The sequence below is a fragment of the Gigantopelta aegis genome, chromosome 10 (assembly GCF_016097555.1).
Source record: "Gigantopelta aegis isolate Gae_Host chromosome 10, Gae_host_genome, whole genome shotgun sequence".
In the NCBI taxonomy this organism is placed as follows: domain Eukaryota; kingdom Metazoa; phylum Mollusca; class Gastropoda; order Neomphalida; family Peltospiridae; genus Gigantopelta; species Gigantopelta aegis.
The window spans coordinates 63,193,745-63,214,068 of record NC_054708.1 but is presented as its reverse complement, the minus strand read 5'-3'; the positions used below and the strand labels follow the sequence as shown (position 1 = coordinate 63,214,068).

The 20,324-nt window shown below is 37.5% G+C and overlaps 1 protein-coding gene across 6 annotated transcripts in view; it reads right to left on the bottom strand.

The window, feature by feature from the left end:
• Window positions 1–20,324, bottom strand: part of LOC121383342 (ras GTPase-activating protein nGAP-like) — a 222,678-nt gene that overhangs the window by 121,625 nt on the left and 80,729 nt on the right. For 5 of the 6 annotated variants that reach the window (XM_041513308.1, XM_041513309.1, XM_041513310.1 and 2 more), the window contains exon 5: window positions 15,198–15,257. In XM_041513308.1, coding sequence (XP_041369242.1) covers window positions 15,198–15,257 — 60 coding nt within the window. Of the gene's footprint in view, window positions 1–2,453; window positions 2,728–15,197; window positions 15,258–20,324 lie in introns of those variants that run through there. The other variant, XM_041513315.1, reaches the window with a different exon arrangement.

The following is a 20,324-nucleotide window of genomic DNA, read 5'->3' as shown; positions in this document are numbered from 1 at the left end:
TAACAGCTGAATAAAGTTTCTTGTATTGACTGAGAAAGATCAAACGTTTTGCATCTGTGGATGATGCTGTAGCACTTCAATGTCATAACTGGGACTGATTGCTACCACATCAGATTCTGCTTTATGGGATGGCAATTTTCTTTCCTATTCATATTCAGCTGAGATTCCAGAACATCATTCTGGGCACACCAATCAGAGGCATTCACAATCTATCCATGATAGAGGTTATGGAACTGTACAACAGAGCAATTCTATCTAATGAAGCCACATAGGCTACACTTTTCTAATACCAGAAGTTTCTTGCAGACAGCATAGAACATGTTACGACCTTTGATATGCCAGTTGTGGAAAGGGAAAAGCAATTGATGGTTCTACTGTCAGGGCTAGCACTAGCTGATCAGAAAATTTAACTATTTTCCAAATATTAATTATTAACCAATTTTTTTTTTAGCCAAATTAAAATAAAATTTCCCAACTGTTCAGAAAATTTGCAACTGACGAATTTGGCGAGTGCCAGATCTAATCCTGACTGTACATTTGTGTAAATCATACTGTTTAATGTATTTTTTTATTTTTTATTTTTTTAAATAACATGTCTCTTTGTTTGTAACTTCATATTGTGTATGAAATAAATAAGCCATAACCAGCCTTTAAATGATTTATTCAAAGGTTGGTAACAACATCTTTACTTGATAAACATAAACAGAATTTAACAGTAAACTTACTCATTAGTGCCAGTAATTATCAAATTTATATCCAACTTGCAATAAGTTTTATTTGTCAGTTGCTAAAATTAATTCAACCGGCCTCGATGGCGTCGTGGTTAGGCCATTGGTCAACAGGCTGGTAGGTACTGGGTTCGGATCCCAGTCGAGGCATGGGATTTTTAATCCAGATACCAACTCCAAACCCTGAGTGAGTGCTCCGCAAGGCTCAATGGGTAGGTGTAAACCACTTGCACCGACCAGTGATCCATAACTGGTTCAACAAAGGCCATGGTTGTGCTATCCTGCCCGTGGGAAGTGCAAATAAAAATCCCTTGCTGCCAATCGGAAAGAGTAGCCCATGAAGTGGTGACAGCGGGTTTCCTCTCAAAATCTGTGTGGTCCTTAACCATATGTCTGACGCCATATAACCGTAAATAAAATGTGTTGCATGAGTTGTTAAATAAAACATTTCTTTCTAAAATTATTTCACTCGGGACATAAATTTGATAATAACTGGCAACTCATTTATTATCCTCTGTTTATTACCCAAATGGTTAAAAATATCTTGAGTCATATCAAAGTGTTCTACAAAAACTCATTTGATTAATGTCCCGATACGGTCACAGTGCACTAATTGTGTGACATCATATGACTGGTGCACAAAGAAGAACAGACAAGAACTTTGTTACATTAGGGACGGGACATAGCCCAGTGGTACAGTGCTCGCTCGATGCACGGTCCGTGTGAGATCGATCCCCGTTGGTGGCCCCATTGCCCTATTTCTCGTTCCAGCCAGTGCACCACAACTGGTATATCAAAGGCTGTGGTATGTACTACCCTGTCTGTGGGATGGTGCATATAAAAGATCCCTTGCTGCTAATCGAAAAGAGTAGCCTATGAAGTGGCGACAGCGGGTTTCCTCTCTTAACATCTGTATGATCCTTAACCATATGTCTGACGCCATATAACTGTAAATAAAATGTGTTGAGTGCATCGTTAAATAAAACATTTCTTTCTTTGTTACATTATGTCCATACCAGAGGCTCTCTTAGGCTCTGCTAGATAACAAAGCATCCTCTTTGCAAGTCTTTTTGCAATGCACTGCGATATCGCAAAGATGGGAGAGTTTTGTGAATTAGGTCCCAGAACATTAATCAAATGAGTTCAGTAATATCATGTTTACGTCCCTCATTAAATACTTTTTGTTGTAACTCACTAAAGCTCTTGACAATTAAAAATTATTTCACTCAAGACAATAATTCAAGATATGAAATGGCAGCTTGTTAATATCCTATATAACTGCACTCTGGTGAAAACTCAACCACTTAGCTACAAGCCACTCCACACATAAAAGAAATGTAAACAAAATTGCCGACAAAACGTAATGAAAAATATACTTTTGAGTAAAGTATTGAAAGTGGCAGTCCGATACATCTACCATCAAATGGAATTTCAATGGGTTTCTTCTCTATTTGAATACAATTTTTGTGACTGAATTTCAAACTTCAGTTTGATGACAGATGTATCGAACTATGAAAATTGGCAACATGCCATGTCTTTGTAGTGTTTACCTGCTATTGGAAAGTCTTACCTAGTGGATATCACCAAATGACAAAGTATATTCCCATTGTACATGAACACAATCAAACTCTGTTCCCATAGTCCAAATGTCTCAAGTCATTCAGTAACAACAATATGACACCATGACACACTCCCACACAAAAACACAGAGATCCATGGACTTACCAAGCTGCCATCTTTGTGTACACTGTTTAACCCTTGCCTGTATGCATTCCACTATACAGTATATCCCAGTGTCAGCTGGTCAGTGACAGATTTCCATCACAACACAAGCCCTGAGTTATATAAAAAGCCTACAGCAATTGTTCGCAGTGCTTTCAGGGCAGAATATTCACAACTGCATATGCGGAAGTGAAGTGAACATAAACCATTTTCACTTGGCAGATATAGAGGCTGTTACGGATCATCTGCTAAATCTATCTTCCTTACCTGGAGAGCCAAAGATAAACACAGTTACCTGTGACATCACCTGTGCGCAAGTCCTGGCAATAAACACACGACAGTGATAATGTTTATGGGAGACAGTGACTATTTATGGCCCATGGTGATGGTGTTTATAGTGGACAGCAGGTGATGTTTATAGTCGGGGTGATTACATTAATGTGTTGGTCAGATGGGGATAATTACAAGCATATGACAAATATCTCACAACCATGTTAGCCACATTTTCTAATTAAAATACAATCTGACCAAACGCATACAGTCAAACCTGTGTATTAAAGCCATTAAAGTGATCTACTAAAGAATTCTCTGACTATAAGCAGATGGTCTTTTAAACTAGGGATGTGTTATTCATTTCAAAATAAATGGTATGAAAATTATCTTTAAAAAACGGAAAATTCTACACCATACTTAAAAATGGTAATTGTTATAGTATTTTAGCATTTTTAGATCAAACCAAGCCTACTTTCTCAAATCTATTTTATACACAACAAAACGAGCTAAAATCAGACAAAAAGCAGAAAATGAACATCCCTCATGTAACTCAATCCTGTTTAGTGGTTACATCAATGAGGATGTTGTGGTGAAATGGATACTACTAGTGGGATAAAAAAAAACCCCAACAACTATAAATATACTGAGCAAGGAAAGAAAGTTAAATTTTAATTTAGTGTTCTTTAATTTATTTCAAGTATTCAGTTTAAATACCATTAGACTTTATGTCTATTAAAATTATTAATGCCTTGGGAATATCTTTGGTTCATTTTGGCACTTTATTTACTGAATTAATTAAAACAGTTTATTTTGTTTAACCACTCCACTTGAGCACACTGGTTTTTGTTTTAATCATACAAATAACGTTGTACAAACTTGAAAAATACTTTTTGACTACTGATCAATGGACTTTCTTTCTGCTTTATGTATTTCCTTTTTTTCTTTATTTATTATTATTATTTTTTTTATTTAATTTTTTTTTAAATTTAAAAAAATAAAAATTTGTCCTTTCTTTTTTTATGCCTTTTACTTTTTTTCTTTTCTTAAAAAGTTGTTTGTTTTGTTTAACGACTTCACTAGATCACAATGATTTATTAATCATCGGCTACTGGATTTCAAACATTGAGATGAAACCTGTGACATTGTTCCATTAGTAGCAAGGGATAGCACATACCACAGCCTTTGATATACCAGCTGTGGTGCCTTTGATATACCAGCTGTGGTGCACTGACTAGAATGAGAAATACTACTGAATTAATTTTAATATAAAATATAAGTATTAAAATATTTGTGTTATCTTTTGTCGTTCGGTATATACAAACGGTACTATCAATTTGTTTGATTATATTCACTGAGCGTAAGAAATCTGTGAAAGGTCAACCATCCTGGGAATACATGTGACTAGTTTGTTAATAAGGCCGAATTGACATTTCTGTGACCAGTTCATTTGGGAAAGACGTGTTCCAATTTTGATAATCAACAAGCATTCTGGGAGTACTGCTAAAGCAATACATGTCCCCTACCAGGCCCAACGAATTTTAGTATTTCCTAAATTCAAAGGCCATAACTCCATGGAAATGGGGTTAATCGCCAAGAAAGTCAAACTTGATCTGTAACAGTACTTGATAAAGCTATACACAAAATTTCAGCTCAATATCTTGAAGCATTGGAAAAAGAATTCCGGGAATTTTTTTCATATCTCCAAAGTTCAAGGGCAATAACTCTGTCAAAAATAGGTCAATTGCCATGAAAGTCAAATTTGATTTGTAACAGTACATGATAAAGCTATACACAAAATTTCTGTATCTCAAGACACTGTGAAAAAAACATCTGGAAAACTATATGTGGGACAGATGGACAGATGGACAGATGGACAGACAGACAGACAGACAATAGGGCAGATATGAAACTTATAGTCCTCTCCAGTTGGATCCGTCGGGGACTAAAAAGCTTTCCTTCTCCAGCAGTCTGTTCCTCCTCAACCAACAATTACTCAGTTCGTACTTATATACAGTTGAGGTTCAAGCACATGCACTGTCCTGGTCACCCACCTCAGCTATTTGGGCTGTCTGTCCATGACAGTGGGTTAATTGTTAGTCATTATTTGGAGATAGTCGGTGTAGTGGGCTTACACCTACCCACCAAGTTGTTAAAACTCACTATGGATGGGAGCTGGTATCAGGCTGTGAACCCAACCAAAAGTCCAATGGTTTAACAATGACACCACTGAGGGCTACAGTTACTACGGATCTAAAGAATACAGAAAACAGAGAGTAGCCCATGCAGTGACAGATCTAATAAATATGAAAGTCTGTTTTTGTTTAACGATACCACTAGAGCACATTGATTTATTAATCATTAGCAACTGGATGTTAAACATTTGACAAGTCTTAGAGGAAACCCTCTACGTTTCCCCATTTGCTGCAAGAAATCTTTTATCTATAGGCATTTCCCCCAAAACAGGACAGCACATACATGACCTTTGATATACCAGTCATGGAACACTGGCTGAAATGGGAAAAAACATAATCAGAGAAAGGGTCCACTGAGGTGGTTCGATCCTACAACAGAAGCACATCGCGAGAGCTGCAAACATGAAGTGTAATTCTTCTTCTTTTCATTCGCCAGCAGTGACTATGAACTATACTGTTCTCTGTAGATCACTTCTTGTGCCATACAGCTTCTTCTGGAGAGTTGTTGTAGTTGTCCAGGTAGTCTCCCTCAGCTGCTGTAGGTTTATACTATACTGTTCTCTGTAGATCACTTCTTGTGCCATACAGCTTCTTCAGGAGAGTTGTTGTAGTTGTCCAGGTAGTCTCCCTCAGCTGCTGTAGGTTTATACTATACTGTTCTCTGTAGATCACTTCTTGTGCCATACAGCTTCTTCTGGAGAGTTGTTGTAGTTGTCCAGGTAGTCTCCCTCAGCTGCTGTAGGTTTATACTATACTGTTCTCTGTAGATCACTTCTTGTGCCATACAGCTTCTTCTGGAGAGTTGTTGTAGTTGTCCAGGTAGTCTCCCTCAGCTGCTGTAGGTTTATACTATACTGTTCTCTGTAGATCACTTCTTGTGCCATACAGCTTCTTCTGGAGAGTTGTTGTAGTTGTCCAGGTAGTCTCCCTCAGCTGCTGTAGGTTTATACTATACTGTTCTCTGTAGATCACTTCTTGTGCGATACAGCTTCTTCTGGAGAGTTGTTGTAGTTGTCCAGGTAGTCTCCCTCAGCTGCTGTAGGTTTATACTCTACTGTTCTCTGTAGATCACTTCTTGTGCCAAACAGCTTCTTCTGGAGAGTTGTTGTAGTTGTCCAGGTAGTCTCCCTCAGCTGCTGTAGGTTTATACTATACTGTTCTCTGCAGATCACTTCTTGTGCCATACAGCTTCTTCTGGAGAGTTGGTGTAGTTGTCCAGGTAGTCTCCCTCAGCTGCTGTAGGTTTATACTATACTGTTCTCTGCAGATCACTTCTTGTGCCATACAGCTTCTTCTGGAGAGTTGTTGTAGTTGTCCAGGTAGTCTCCCTCAGCTGCTGTAGGTTTATACTATACTGTTCTCTGTAGATCACTTCTTGTGCCATACAGCTTCTTCTGGAGATTTGTTGTAGTTGTCCAGGTAGTCTCCCTCAGCTGCTGTAGGTTTATACTATACTGTTCTCTGCAGATCACTTCTTGTGCCATACAGCTTCTTCTGGAGAGTTGTTGTAGTTGTCCAGGTAGTCTCCCTCAGCTGCTGTAGGTTTATACTATACTGTTCTCTGTAGATCACTTCTTGTGCCATACAGCTTCTTCTGGAGATTTGTTGTAGTTGTCCAGGTAGTCTCCCTCAGCTGCTGTAGGTTTATACTATACTGTTCTCTGTAGATCACTTCTTGTGCCATACAGCTTCTTCTGGAGAGTTGTTGTAGTTGTCCAGGTAGTCTCCCTCAGCTGCTGTAGGTTTATACTATACTGTTCTCTGTAGATCACTTCTTGTGCCATACAGCTTCTTCTGGAGAGTTGTTGTAGTTGTCCAGGTAGTCTCCCTCAGCTACTGTAGGTTTATACTATACTGTTCTCTGTAGATCACTTCTTGTGCCATACAGCTTCTTCTGGAGAGTTGTTGTAGTTGTCCAGGTAGTCTCCCTCAGCTGCTGTAGGTTTATACTATACTGTTCTCTGTAGATCACTTCTTGTGCCATACAGCTTCTTCTGGCGAGTTGTTGTAGTTGTCCAGGTAGTCTCCCTCAGCTGCTGTAGGTTTATACTATACTGTTCTCTGTAGATCACTTCTTGTGCCATACAGCTTCTTCTGGAGAGTTGTTGTAGTTGTCCAGGTAGTCTCCCTCAGCTGCTGTAGGTTTATACTATACTGTTCTCTGTAGATCACTTCTTGTGCCATACAGCTTCTTCTGGCGAGTTGTTGTAGTTGTCCAGGTAGTCTCCCCCAGCTGCTGTAGGTTTATGCAGTCTTGGATGACATGTTCGATCGGCTGTTCTGCTTCTCCACAGAAGCACACGGAAGAAGATACCAGCTGGAACCTCTTATGCAAATGCTGAAGTCAAAGGATCTGCCTCCATCAGTGGACCCAACAGGTTATATTCCATTCCAACCAGTCATCTATGAATGGCTATGTGATATGATATGTTGTCTTTCGGAAAGTGTATATTAAAACAATGTCCTGCTTATCAAAATAGATGGAGTCAATTAGGTAAATTTAAGTAGAGTCAAAAACACTTAACATACAAAATCATACATGCTAGAAAATATGGAGAAAAAAATTGGAATATTAAACATACAGAAAGTCAAATGTACAGTCATAACATGTGGTTAGAATATAAAACATATAAAGAGTCAAATGTGATATATGTTAAAAGTTAAAGTTTGTTTTGTCTAATGACACTACTAGAGCACATTGATTTATTAATTATTGGCTATTGCATGAATGTCAAACATTTAGTAATTTAGACATATACATGTAGTCTTAGAGCTGAAATCTGCTAGGGATCTTTTATATGCACCATCCCACAGACAGGATAGTACATACGTAACACAGCCGTTGATATACCAGTTGTGGTGCACTGGCTAGAATTAGAAATAGCTCAATGAGCCCACCGACGGGAATCACAGACTGACCGTGCATCAGTTGAATGCTTAATTACTACTGGGCTATCTCCCGCCCTTTACTGATATAAAAAAATGCTATTAACATCTAATGAAAAGAGCTTACCGAACAGAGACCGGAAGAATCGGATGATGATCATGACAAATGGTAAAGATTCAGAGGAACCGATCCATCTTGGGTATGAGTCCATTTACACTAGTCAAGGAGCATCAAACTATTCACGAATACCAGCCACGGAAGACCACACCAAAGACAGCAACAGACTGGATTCTGTTTATGTGAGTCACTGAACCGGATTATAAGACTCAGCTCTAGTACAGGTTCAGTTACCAGAAACTGTATCACATTATAAAACAAGATCCAGCTTTACTTTAGGTTCATTTACCGGACATTGTACCACATCATAAAAACGTATCTGGTTCTAGTACAGGTTCAATAAGCAGAATCACATTACAGAAGAATGTCCTCTTCTAGTCTTGAGTCATTTACCCGACACTGTATCAGATTCAGCTCTAGTTTAGGTCCATTTACCAGATACTGTATCACACTGTAGAAACAGGTCATCCAGTTGTAGTACAGGTCCATTTAGAGAGTACTGGGGAGTAATTCCAGAATGAATTAACTACTTTACACCAGTTGAACTAACTTCAAGATAGCGTGATAGATCTGATTCTGGAACGTTCAACTTGATACAACAGATCCAACTTGGATGTGGACTGGGATATAGCACAAGTCACAGAAGTAACAAAGCACTTTTATTAGACATGATCATCAATGCAATCTGTTTTGAAGCACGACAGTTGTGGGTGTAAGTTCTAAGCTAAATTATCACCTTTCTTGACCACTATAGTTTACAATACTTCACCACATATAGAAAGAGACAGCTCGTCTCAATTGGCTAACACACATTTGAGACATTACACAAATTACTGTGCAATTCCATGCAGTTATGTTCTTTAAAAAATGGTTGTCTGTCTATTGTAATGAAGGCTACACGAACGATATTGGCTATTTAGCCACTGTGGATATGATACTGTCTGCTAAAAAATTAAATTAATATCTGCATCCAGCTTCCACAACTCCCAGCGCTTTCAGTTATAGTTTATGTCTGTCTTTCTCGAACAGTGGGTCGTACTTTCATTTGTCTTGCAATTGTTATTTCAAAATACCACAGGAAGTCATTAAACCGTTTAACAAATTGTAAATGTCTGCTCTTCCTACCATTTGCTGAATGATGCACGCTGCCCTGACTGTACAGTGAGATAGTCCAGACAATGATCAGTTCAGTATGTGGGTGGAAACACATGATCATTTATTTATTTGTTTTACTCTGGTAAGTAGCACAGCCATTATGGAAATAATTTATTTGTTCCAGCAATGTTTATTGAGAAAGAGTGTTTCAACTCTGTGTATACCGCTACCAGGCAAGCACACATAGCTAAACACATAGCTTTATCCATGGCACCCAGTACAAATTTACACACCTTAATACACCTAGTACAGAAAAATCTATACAAACAGCTTGGTCTATGTAATACAGAGAAATTACTGTTAATAATTAAAACAGACTTCTAGATCTATCCAACACAGATGTATTGAAACAAATAGATTGATGGACCGTATACAGAATTAAACAGAGAGCTTGATCCATCCAACACTGGTAAATTATAACAAACAGCTTGATCCATGTAATGCTGACAAATTGAAACAGCTTGATCCATTCAACACTGGCAAATAAATTATAACAGACAGCTCGATCCATCTAAAACTGGTAAGTTAAAACAGCTTGATTAATCCAACACTGGCAAATTATAACAGATGGCTTGATTCATCCAACACTGGCAAATTATAACAGACAGCTTGATCCATCCAACACTGGCAACTTATAACAGACAGTTTGATCCATTCAGTACAGACAAATTAATCCATCCAACACTGGCAACTTATAACAGACAGTTTGATCCATTCAGTACACACAAATGAAAACAAACTACTTGATCCATCCAACACAGACATTTCTAAACAAACAGACTGATCCATCTAGTACAGATGCAAACAGACAGCTTGATCCACTCATAACAGACAAAATCTAATTGAATAACTTGATCAATCCATCAATCCAGTACCAATCTGTGCAGACATATGCAGCTTGATCTACTCACGTCAACTAGCAGACTGAAAACACATACATGTATGCATACAGTGTATGCCAAGTTTTCTAGCAAAACAAAAACAACACAACAGAGCTAATGTTTGTGACTGTGAATACCACTGAATTCATGGGGATGTTCTTGTTTCCATGCCAGGTTATAATGAAGTTTCCATTTCCAAAGATAAATTGATATTTCACTTGTCTGCTCATTTCCCAGTGTAACTCTCCAGCAGAATAGCCACCTACATGTGTCTGCTAGAACAAGCGAACCCATTCAACATATGTCTGTTCCAGCAGAACAATTATAACCAAGTCTAAATACGTCTGCTGAAAATAGGATTTTTAAAATGACTTTATTCATCGAGTTCCTGGCTAAAATTGCCAAGTTATGCTTTACCGCACTGAATATCTGTGGAAATACATTTGACGTGTCGGGAAAGACAACAAATGCCTGTCCATGGAAAACCATTATCAGTTCTCGCCAGACTGATCCATAAAACACCAGGTTGCGCTGCCCCTGCTGTCGGTCTCAGTGGCGTAGTGGTTAATCCATTGGCCTTATGGCTGTGGAGGTACTGGGTTCAAATCATGGCTCAGTGTTAGATGTCCTGCTTCAATAGGGAGGTTTAAGGCCACTACACCAGTTTCTCTTATATTAATTCCCAACAAGTAACCATTAAACTAACAGACAGCCCAAAATGTCTCAAGATGGCAGGCTTGATTCTTAATTACATATAAGGGGCGAAGCGTAGCCCAGTGCTAAAACGGTCGCCTGGTGCACGGTCGGTCTGCGTTATTTCTCACTCCAGCCAGTGCACCACGACTGGTACATTAAAGGCCGTGGTATGTGTTATCCTGTCTATGGGATGGTGCATATAAAAGATCCCTTACTGCTAATCGAAAAGAGTAGCCCATGAAGTGGCGACAGCTGGTTTCCTTCCTCAATATCTGTGTGGTCCTTAACAATATAACCGTAAATAAAATGTGTTGAGTGCATCATTAAATAAAACATTTCCTTTCTAATTGCATATAAAGCACCAAATGGAATGAGATGGCCCTGCTAGCTGACAGAATTGTGGTCAATGATGTCATTCTCATACCAGCTATTATGGGAAATGAATTAGAATCTATGTGCATCAGGTTCAGACAGAATGTATGAATGGTATATTAATAAGAACAAATTTAAAACAACACCTCAGCACATTTTAAATTACAGCCACATCAGGACTTGAACTTCAGAATTTGTTACCTATGGAAATTTTGGAAGCAATTTTCAAACCAGTAACTTTTGCAACAAATATTAAAAAACAAAAAATTATATTACTTAAACCGACGGCAATAACTTATATCAGGCCAAAAAAACCCCTGCCATCAGTAAAGCCCATGACCTATGGCAATTCATATCACAACTATTGTATAACAATTGCTGTTGTATTGGTGGTAGTCATTAAATTCGAGTCCTGTCATTTGGTGTCTAACCTGATTGTTTCAACACTTGATATAAAAACAAGAGTACAGGTTAGGTACATGATACGCCCGTTATTTGTGACCTAGTAATAGTATGTGACACACCACCATCCCAGGTTGTTCCTACATATGAGGTTTGATGGTCCTGTATGTATCTGTATGCAAGATATGGTCTGGACAAGGATTTACTGTTATGTGCAGTAGACCGTGAAATGTAGGTCACAGTGACCTAGTAATAGTATGTGACACACACCCATCCCAAGTTGTTCCTACATTTGAGGTTTGATGATCCTGTATACATCTGTATGCAAGATATGGTCCAGACAAGAAAAAGTTAACAGATGGACATACGGATGGACTGATGGACGACGCCATAAAATATGACCCATCATAGACGGGCATATAAAAAGAGAGAGAAAAACCCATGCCACAATACTGGCTATTTGTACTAAATATCAGCAAGGCACCTTTTATAAGCAATTTTCCAGACAGGGCAGCACATACCACTGATATTACAAACCATGGTGATGTAGGGGGCCACATATCTACATCCCATTCCTATACTTGATCTCAAAAGAGAAAAAGAGAAGAAAAACCTCTGCCACAATACTAGCTATTTGTACTAAATAACAGCAAGGCACCTTTTATATGCACTTTTCTGGACAAGGCAGCACCTACCACTGATGGTCACCGATATTAGGAAGCATGGTGGTTGTAGCCCACATATCTACATCTTATTGCAAGGCTAGCTCTGGCAATCGCCAAGTTTGCCAATTACGAATTTTCAAAGCAACTGACAAATTTTATCTTTATCTGCCAAATACTGTAAACCGTGAAAAAAATGTGTGTGTATAAATTTCACGTCGTTCGCGTACAACCTTATGTCACGAAATTAATACGCACACACTATTTTCCAGTTTGAAGTGTGCTTAAAGTAATTTGTTTTGTTTGGAAATATTTTATTGAGAATAAAAATTACAAAAAGATTCACTCAACAGGCACAGCCTATACACGAGCTCTCCTTGATGGCGACTAATCGTTAATTGTTTTATGTAACTTCAATCGATGGTGACTAATTGTTTATAGTTTTATCTACCAAAGGGTGTTAACAGTTAACAACTGAAGCTGTGAGTTGTGATTCTAATATAGGAGTGGTGGGTAGGGCCTAATCCCCTCTATAGACTCTGTACCAGATACAATTGCTTGATGTAGGATAACAGAATATTGATTTACAGACAGTAACTTATAACAATTACAGTGAGCTGTCTTTATCCACTTTTTTTTTTTGAGCTGTCAACGGTCGTTTGCAAAATTTACACCTCGCGAACATGCACTAAGGTATACATTCGCGAAAAAACCATGTCGCAATATTAATACAGTTTACAGTACATTTTATGTAATAATTGTTACCTGGGTTATTGCAATTATTGAAGTTTAATAGATGATTTGGCAAAATGTTTGCTCACCCAGAGCTAGTCCTGCATTGTCATAATGTCATAAGAGAGGTACAAGTACACGCCAAGTGTCTGATGGGAACCAGTGACTGCCACACACACACAGTTGACGTAGTGGGTGGTCCACTCGTTTCCAGAGGTCCAGCCAGTGACATTTACACATGGGAGACTTTCTATACCAAGAAAACAATGATTCTGTAGATATCCATGTATTTCGTGGTGTACGTATAAATGACAATTATATACAGTATGTAACACACCACAAACAGAAGATCAGAATACTGTGAGTTTGAACCAGAATAAAACAGGTCCAAGGAATAATAAACTTTATACTTTATATACAAAGGAGATACAAAATATTTAATATAAAATTTAATATAAAATTGGGGTCGACAACAGAATGAAATTAACATGTAAAAAGTGAAAAAAACTACCAAATTAAAATTAATTTATCTTTTATATAAAAAAAATAATAATTAAAAACCTAACTTTTATACTACTAATAAGTAGGTGGAAATTATGAAATTAACAAATAAAAAGTGAAGAAATAAACACCAAACTAAAATAATTTAATCTAATTTATAATAAAATTAATAATTAAGAACCTAACTGTTGTGCTGCTAATAAGAATGAAAATAATTAGATTTGTGATTAGAGAAGTAAATGAGATACAATGACATCTGATTAGAAACCTACATTTAATTGTTGTTTGTAAAAATACATCTGACATGATCTTATCATTTATTTCATGTCCAGCTGGTGGTACCTTTGAGTATTTTTTTTTTTTACATTAAATATAATACATTGTTTACCTATAATAAGGATCAGTTGTGTAGAATAGTATACAGTTACACTGTGAAAACCAATTACAGGTGAAGCACTAAAACATACATAAACATAACCTGCAAGATGCTCTTTGTACAAATCAACAGGGTTTCTACAGACAGACCATAAATCACAAAAAGTAAGTCATAAAAACAAGCCAAATCATCATTCTAAAACGAGTAAACACCTCAGTACACACATCAAAGAATTCTCCGTAGTGTAGTCGTAAGAACACAAGACTTGAGCAGGCTTAAGACATTGGTTCAAATCTTGCCAGAGTCATATTTAAACTTAAAATCACCTTTTTCATTCAACGACTACCCTGTCTTTTTATTTGTGATTTCTCCCTTTAACTTATAAAATAAAATCTATTTAGACTACATTCAGGGTTTTTTTTCTTGTTTTTTTTCTAAATAAATAAAACTGATTGCCCCACGGATGCAGTAAACAAAACCCACCCCATTCTTAATTAAACCCAGATCTTCACCAAAGGACAGACAATCATAAATAATGATCCAGGAGTGATTCCAGGACTTTGTAAAGGGGGGGAGAGATAACAAATTTCTGAGTCTGTCAAAGGCAAATGAGCTAATATCCCAAAGAGAATAAGATCTGTAGGTGGGGGGGGGGGGGGGGTTGGGGAGGCTTCCCGGACAGGAGGGGTCACGGGACCCCTATGACACCCCCCTCCTCCCAGATCTCTTCCAATATGACCTCTTTGTCGACATCTGTCATCGGCAGAACTCTCCAAGTCAATGGTAGTGCCCATGACAGATGTGCTTGAACAGGTCTCCAATGGAAATATCTAAGACATAACCTACACACACATAGCAGTTGACTCATAAATACAAAACAAAAACCAAACCACTCAAAAAGTCTGTACAATCATGTAAGTAGGAGGTATTTTGACATACAGGAATGTCTCAGACTACTGAGTATGAATGAAACTCTTGACTTGAACAATATAAGTGATAACAATCAGGTGTTAATTATTCAAGGGGACTCACTGCAGGTCTTAACCTGCAGTGAAACACTATCTCTGACAAACATCTCTGGCTTTGAACACACTAGTTACTGTCTAGTTACTTTAAATACATGTAGTTCTATGTGAAATTGTGGTTTACCCTAAGGAGATGTGGTAAAGATTTTTTTACATTACTATGCAGAAAAGACTTCCAAACTAATGAATGCAGAGTTTTACGTACAGGTTTGTAATTTTACAGACTAAAAAACAGATTTAATTTTTTTTTACATTTTTGAAAAAGTTTGAATGTAGTTATTATTAGATATATTTATATTTCTGTAATTTTGTTACATAATTTGTTAAAGATAGAAATATCCTCTATGTATATGCTATCTGGCCATATCTTTCTGCTTATCCCGTTAGTGTAAAACTCTGGCTATGAACATGAATGTGTTAAATACAAGTAGGTCTATAATTATGCAGAATTTTATCTGTAGTAAAACACTACTTACTGAACAGTTTTCGGAAAAATTGACCTCTCCCCGAGTCAAACTCGTGACTGCAACTCAAGTCTGAAAACAAATATGACAAAATTTAAAAACAATATATTAATGTAAATCATCATCACCACCATCACCACCACCACCACCACCACCAGCAGCAGCCGCAACAACAACAACATCATTATCATCATTAAGCATTTCTTTGACACCATCTGTATATTTGGCAAGAGAAAAAAGTTTAGTTAACAAGGTTATTGATTTATTTTTAACATAACCTGTTTTAACATTACCTGAAGTTTTAAACAATCCTGTAACATATACAGCCTGTTCCAGTTCTACCACTTGAGAACAGTAAAAATAATTACTTTTACATTTGTTTTTTCTTACCCCCTGTGTATTTGGCAAGAGAAACGAATGTTACTGATTTCATTTCAACATTACCTGAAATTAATAAAATTCTATAACACATCTGGTTCCAGTTCTTGAGAACCGTGAACTGAAATTGTCTGTGACAATTGGTTGTTGTGACAGAGCACAGCAATCAACCAGAGAAACTTGATAATCCATCACACGACCGTGTTAATCCATTGACAGTCATTTAGCTAATAGTGTCTGACAAAATCATCTCACACAGACATGTAATGGATTCACACACACTGGAACTGATAGACATGGAGGGGACTGACTGAAAACCTGTCTACCTACATCACTACTGACCTACCAAAAATGTTGGTCTTGTTTAACGACACCACTAGAGCACATTTGGTATTTTTGACATACGTGTATAGTCTTGGAGAGGAAACCCGCAATTTTTTTACTAGTAGAAAGGGGTCTTGTATAGACACCATCCCACAGACAGAATAGCACATACCACACCCGTTGATATCTCAGTTGTGGTGCAATGGCTGGAACAAGAAATAGCCCAATGGGCCCACTGATGGGATCAATCCTAGACCGACTGGGCATCATGCAGATGCTTTACCACCCACCCCACCAAACTACCAACTTACATGTACCAATGGGTGACAGTATCCATCCATCCATCCACCCACCCAAAACCCACCGACCCACCCATCCACCCACCCACCCACCCATCCATCCATCCATCCATCCATCCATCCTGCCTTAAACCAGATGACATGTGAGGGCTAGCAACAATGAATTATTAGAACACAAAAATTACCAGATCATAAAATGATCATAAGCAACCTGTAGTCAATTAAATTTGTTTATGATATAATATATTTTAACACCTGAAAATAGGTAAATCACCATCAACGTCAAACTTGATCTGTAACTGTACATAATAAAGCTATACACCAAATTTCAGCTCAATATCTCACTTGAGGCACTGTCAAAAAAAATTCTCCAGAAAACTATATGTGAGACGAACGGACAGACAGGCAGACAGACAGGTAGACAGACAGAAGAACAAAGATGAAATCTATAGTCCTGTCCGGTTGGACCATTAGGAAATTATTTGTACCTAAGAATGCACATGCTGTGAAAGAAGGATAATTCAAACATCTCTAACATAAATCAGCTGTAACATTGCCTGCTATTTTGGGACACATTATTTACGCAACAAAAGCACTGCGGAATTTTTAATGGTTTTTAAAATTGATTTATTACCCAAGCAGGCAGTAAAAACCGGGGAAATAAACTCATAATTTCTCATGTATTGGGGTAACATACAATATTATTGAACAATTTGGCTCTTACAAACCAATGACTTTTGTCAATATTAAATATGGCATCATTATGATTTGGCAAACATACACAATGATGTCACATAGTTTAAAGTGCTTGCATTGATGCCTCTCAGTTTTTATTGTTAAATTTGTAATACAATTCAGAATAATGTGTAAAGTTGTTTCTATATACATGTATGATGTAGCCATACACATGTACAGATAACAAAAATAGAATGTTTTTAGAGAGAAAAAAGCTGAGTTAATAATAGAATAAAAAACTTGATACCAGTTATTATCAAATTTATGTCCCTTGTGAACTGTTTATTTGTTTCTTGCTAAAGCTCATGACAATTGAAAATTTGATAATAACTGGTAACCTGTTTATTATCGTCTATGTAATCTTTATGGTACCTGTACACACTGTAGTTCAGTTGAAGGAAAATAATATTTGATGAAACATCAGCATATTTTTACACAAGTGATACACATGTGTATGGTGTCTAATGTGAATATTCTGACCGGTTAAGTAAAGTAAAAAGAAAAACTATTGCCATCAAAAAAAAAAGAAGCAAAAAAACAAAAAAACAAAACAAACATACATACATTTTCATAAGCAATACAGTACATACCATAGCCTTTGATATACCAGTTATGGGGAACTGAATGGAATGGGGGGGAAATTGAGTCCATCGAAGGACATCAATCTTGCAAGCCATATAGCATCCGAGGCAAGTGCTCCATCCTGCTAAGCTACATCCTGCCCTTTCAGTGGAAGAGCATGTTTTGCCTGTGTTATGAGAGACTGTTGGATCAAACCCACTCAACAGACTAATCAAGCATTTTTCCCATTCCAACCAGTTCTTCAAGTGAAGCTGTGGTGTGTACTGTCTGTGATATTTTAGTGATATCACTTGTAAGCTGTGGCTCAAAATAGTAACACATGTGTCAGCAGTAATTTTCTTTTTTTTCTTTTTTTTTTCTTCACATTTTAAAGCAAAGATCATGTGATTCTTAACAACCACTAATTAGGTATCCAAGTACTTTATGTGTTGTTCAACAGAAATTCCTTTTTTTTGTTTGTTTTTTAATAAATGAGACATAGCCTAGTGGTAAAGCATTCACCTGATGTTGATCAGTCTAGGATCGATCCCTGTCGGTGGGCCCACTGGGCGATATTTATTGTTCCAGTCAATGTCCACGATTGGTGTAACTATCTTAACGTGCCCATATCCTGAAGGAACAAGCACGCCCACCTCGGATTCAGTCTCGGACATTGCCAGTGGCTAATTCTGCGGCAGTGAGGCATGGTATGTACTATCCCATCTATGGGTTGGAGCTTTTAAAAGATTCCTTGCTGCTAATCACAAAGTGTAACCCATGAAGAGGCAACACAGGTTTTCTCGTTAATTATGTCCTTAGTTTTCAACTTTATGTCCATTACCAAATAGCCATAACTGAAATGTGTTGAGTGCTTTTCTTTATTTTTCTCTTTTTTATTTGTCTTGTTAATTTCCTTAACAGACACGAAACAATGCCATGAATTATGAACACAATCCAAAAGATGGCACTCTTGGGGATTTCATTTACTGTTATAACACCATAGAGGAATCTAGCAGTGTGGGGCTGGGATTGTTTTACAATAACTACAATGGAATATTTACAACTGTGTTGTGAAACCACTAAAGCTCAAAGAGAATTCTCTAACAGGTCACATATTTCTTGTAGCGACTGGTTGAGTCAGTAAAAAGTCATGCCTGACTGGGGAGTTGATAGATTACAGATCACAGACAAATCAGTCACAGCAAGCCTCGCACAGAATAAAGCATTCATTCGGTCTTAACACTTCATGGGGCTCAAAGGAGGAAATCAAGTGAACAGAATATAAGAGGATTTGTAGTTCATTTTATCCTGTAGAAGTATTGGAATACGTTTTACAATACAAATACAGGCAACTCAGCCATTAGTCAATTATATATTTTACTGTATATGATTCAAGTGCTTTACCATATCTGTAGTAATTAATATAGTAATACATGTACACAAATTTAACTGGGATTCTAAAGAAAAAACCTGTACCATAGCCATGCATGGCTTAGTTTATAAGACACCCCCCCCCCCCCCCCCCCCACCATACACTGGCACCTGTAGCATATTAAAAAAGACAATATCTCTTTAATGATCAATAAAATCAGGACATTTTTAAATGAAGGTAATTTGAAATTTAATATGTTACTGTGACAGTCATCTAGATAGTGAATGAAGGAAGAAGAAGGAAATGGTTTATTTAACGACGCACTCAACACATTTTATTTATGGTTATATGGCGTCAGACATATGGTTAAAGACCATACAGATATTGAGAGAGGAAACCCACTGTCACTACTTCATGGGCTACACTTTTTGATTAGCAGCAAGGGATCTTTTATATGCACCATCCCACAGACAGGGTAGTACATACCATGGCCTTTGATATACCAGTCATGGTGCACTGGCTGGAACGAGAAATAGCTCAATGGGCCCATCGACATGGATCGATCCCAGACCAACCACGCATCGAGCGAGCGCTTTACCACTGGGCGACGTCCCGCCCAGATAGTGAATGACGACATCTATTACTGCCACATAAACTACTGCTTTCAAACAGCAAAAAGGGATCTGTTAATATTACATGTACTTTCCAACAGACATGACATCACATAACACTGCCTTTAATACATAAGTTGTGAGACACTGGCTGGGATGGTAAACACCCAATGGAACCAACAAAGAAAAAAAAAAAAAGGAAAAAAAAAAATCTTTTACTTATGCACTCAACACACTTCAATATTGGTCATATGGTATCACACATATGGTTGAGGACCACACATATAATAAGGGAGGAAACCCACCGCCACCATTCAACTGGCCACTCTTTTCAATTAGCGGCAAGAGATCTTTTATATTCATCATCCCACAGACAGGATAGCATATACCACAGCCTTTGTTACACCAGTTGTGGAGCACTGGCTGGAATGAGAAATAGTCTTAACGGGCCCACCGACAGGGATTGATCTTAGACTGACTGCACATCAGGCAAGAACTTTATCTCGTAAACTACTCCAATGCTTATTGGAATGTTTACTCAATCAGTAAAATAACCTGAACTACACTGCGGTCTTGTCACAATTCCATGTTTCTTCCTTCTCGCTTCAACCCCCTCAAAAATAACTTATATGAAAAAGTTACTGACAATCCAATTGTGGGCCAGATAACACTTACAGGAAACAAAATAGTTTTTAACAGTGGCCTAAAGATTATAAGGTTAAAAAAAAGAACCAAGCCATTGATATTTGTGTATGAAACAAGTTGTGGAGGTACATTTGTATGGCAGATATTTAGGTCAAATAGCTGATAATTAAAGGTCACTCCACACATTCATACTGAAAATTCAGTCAATGGGCAT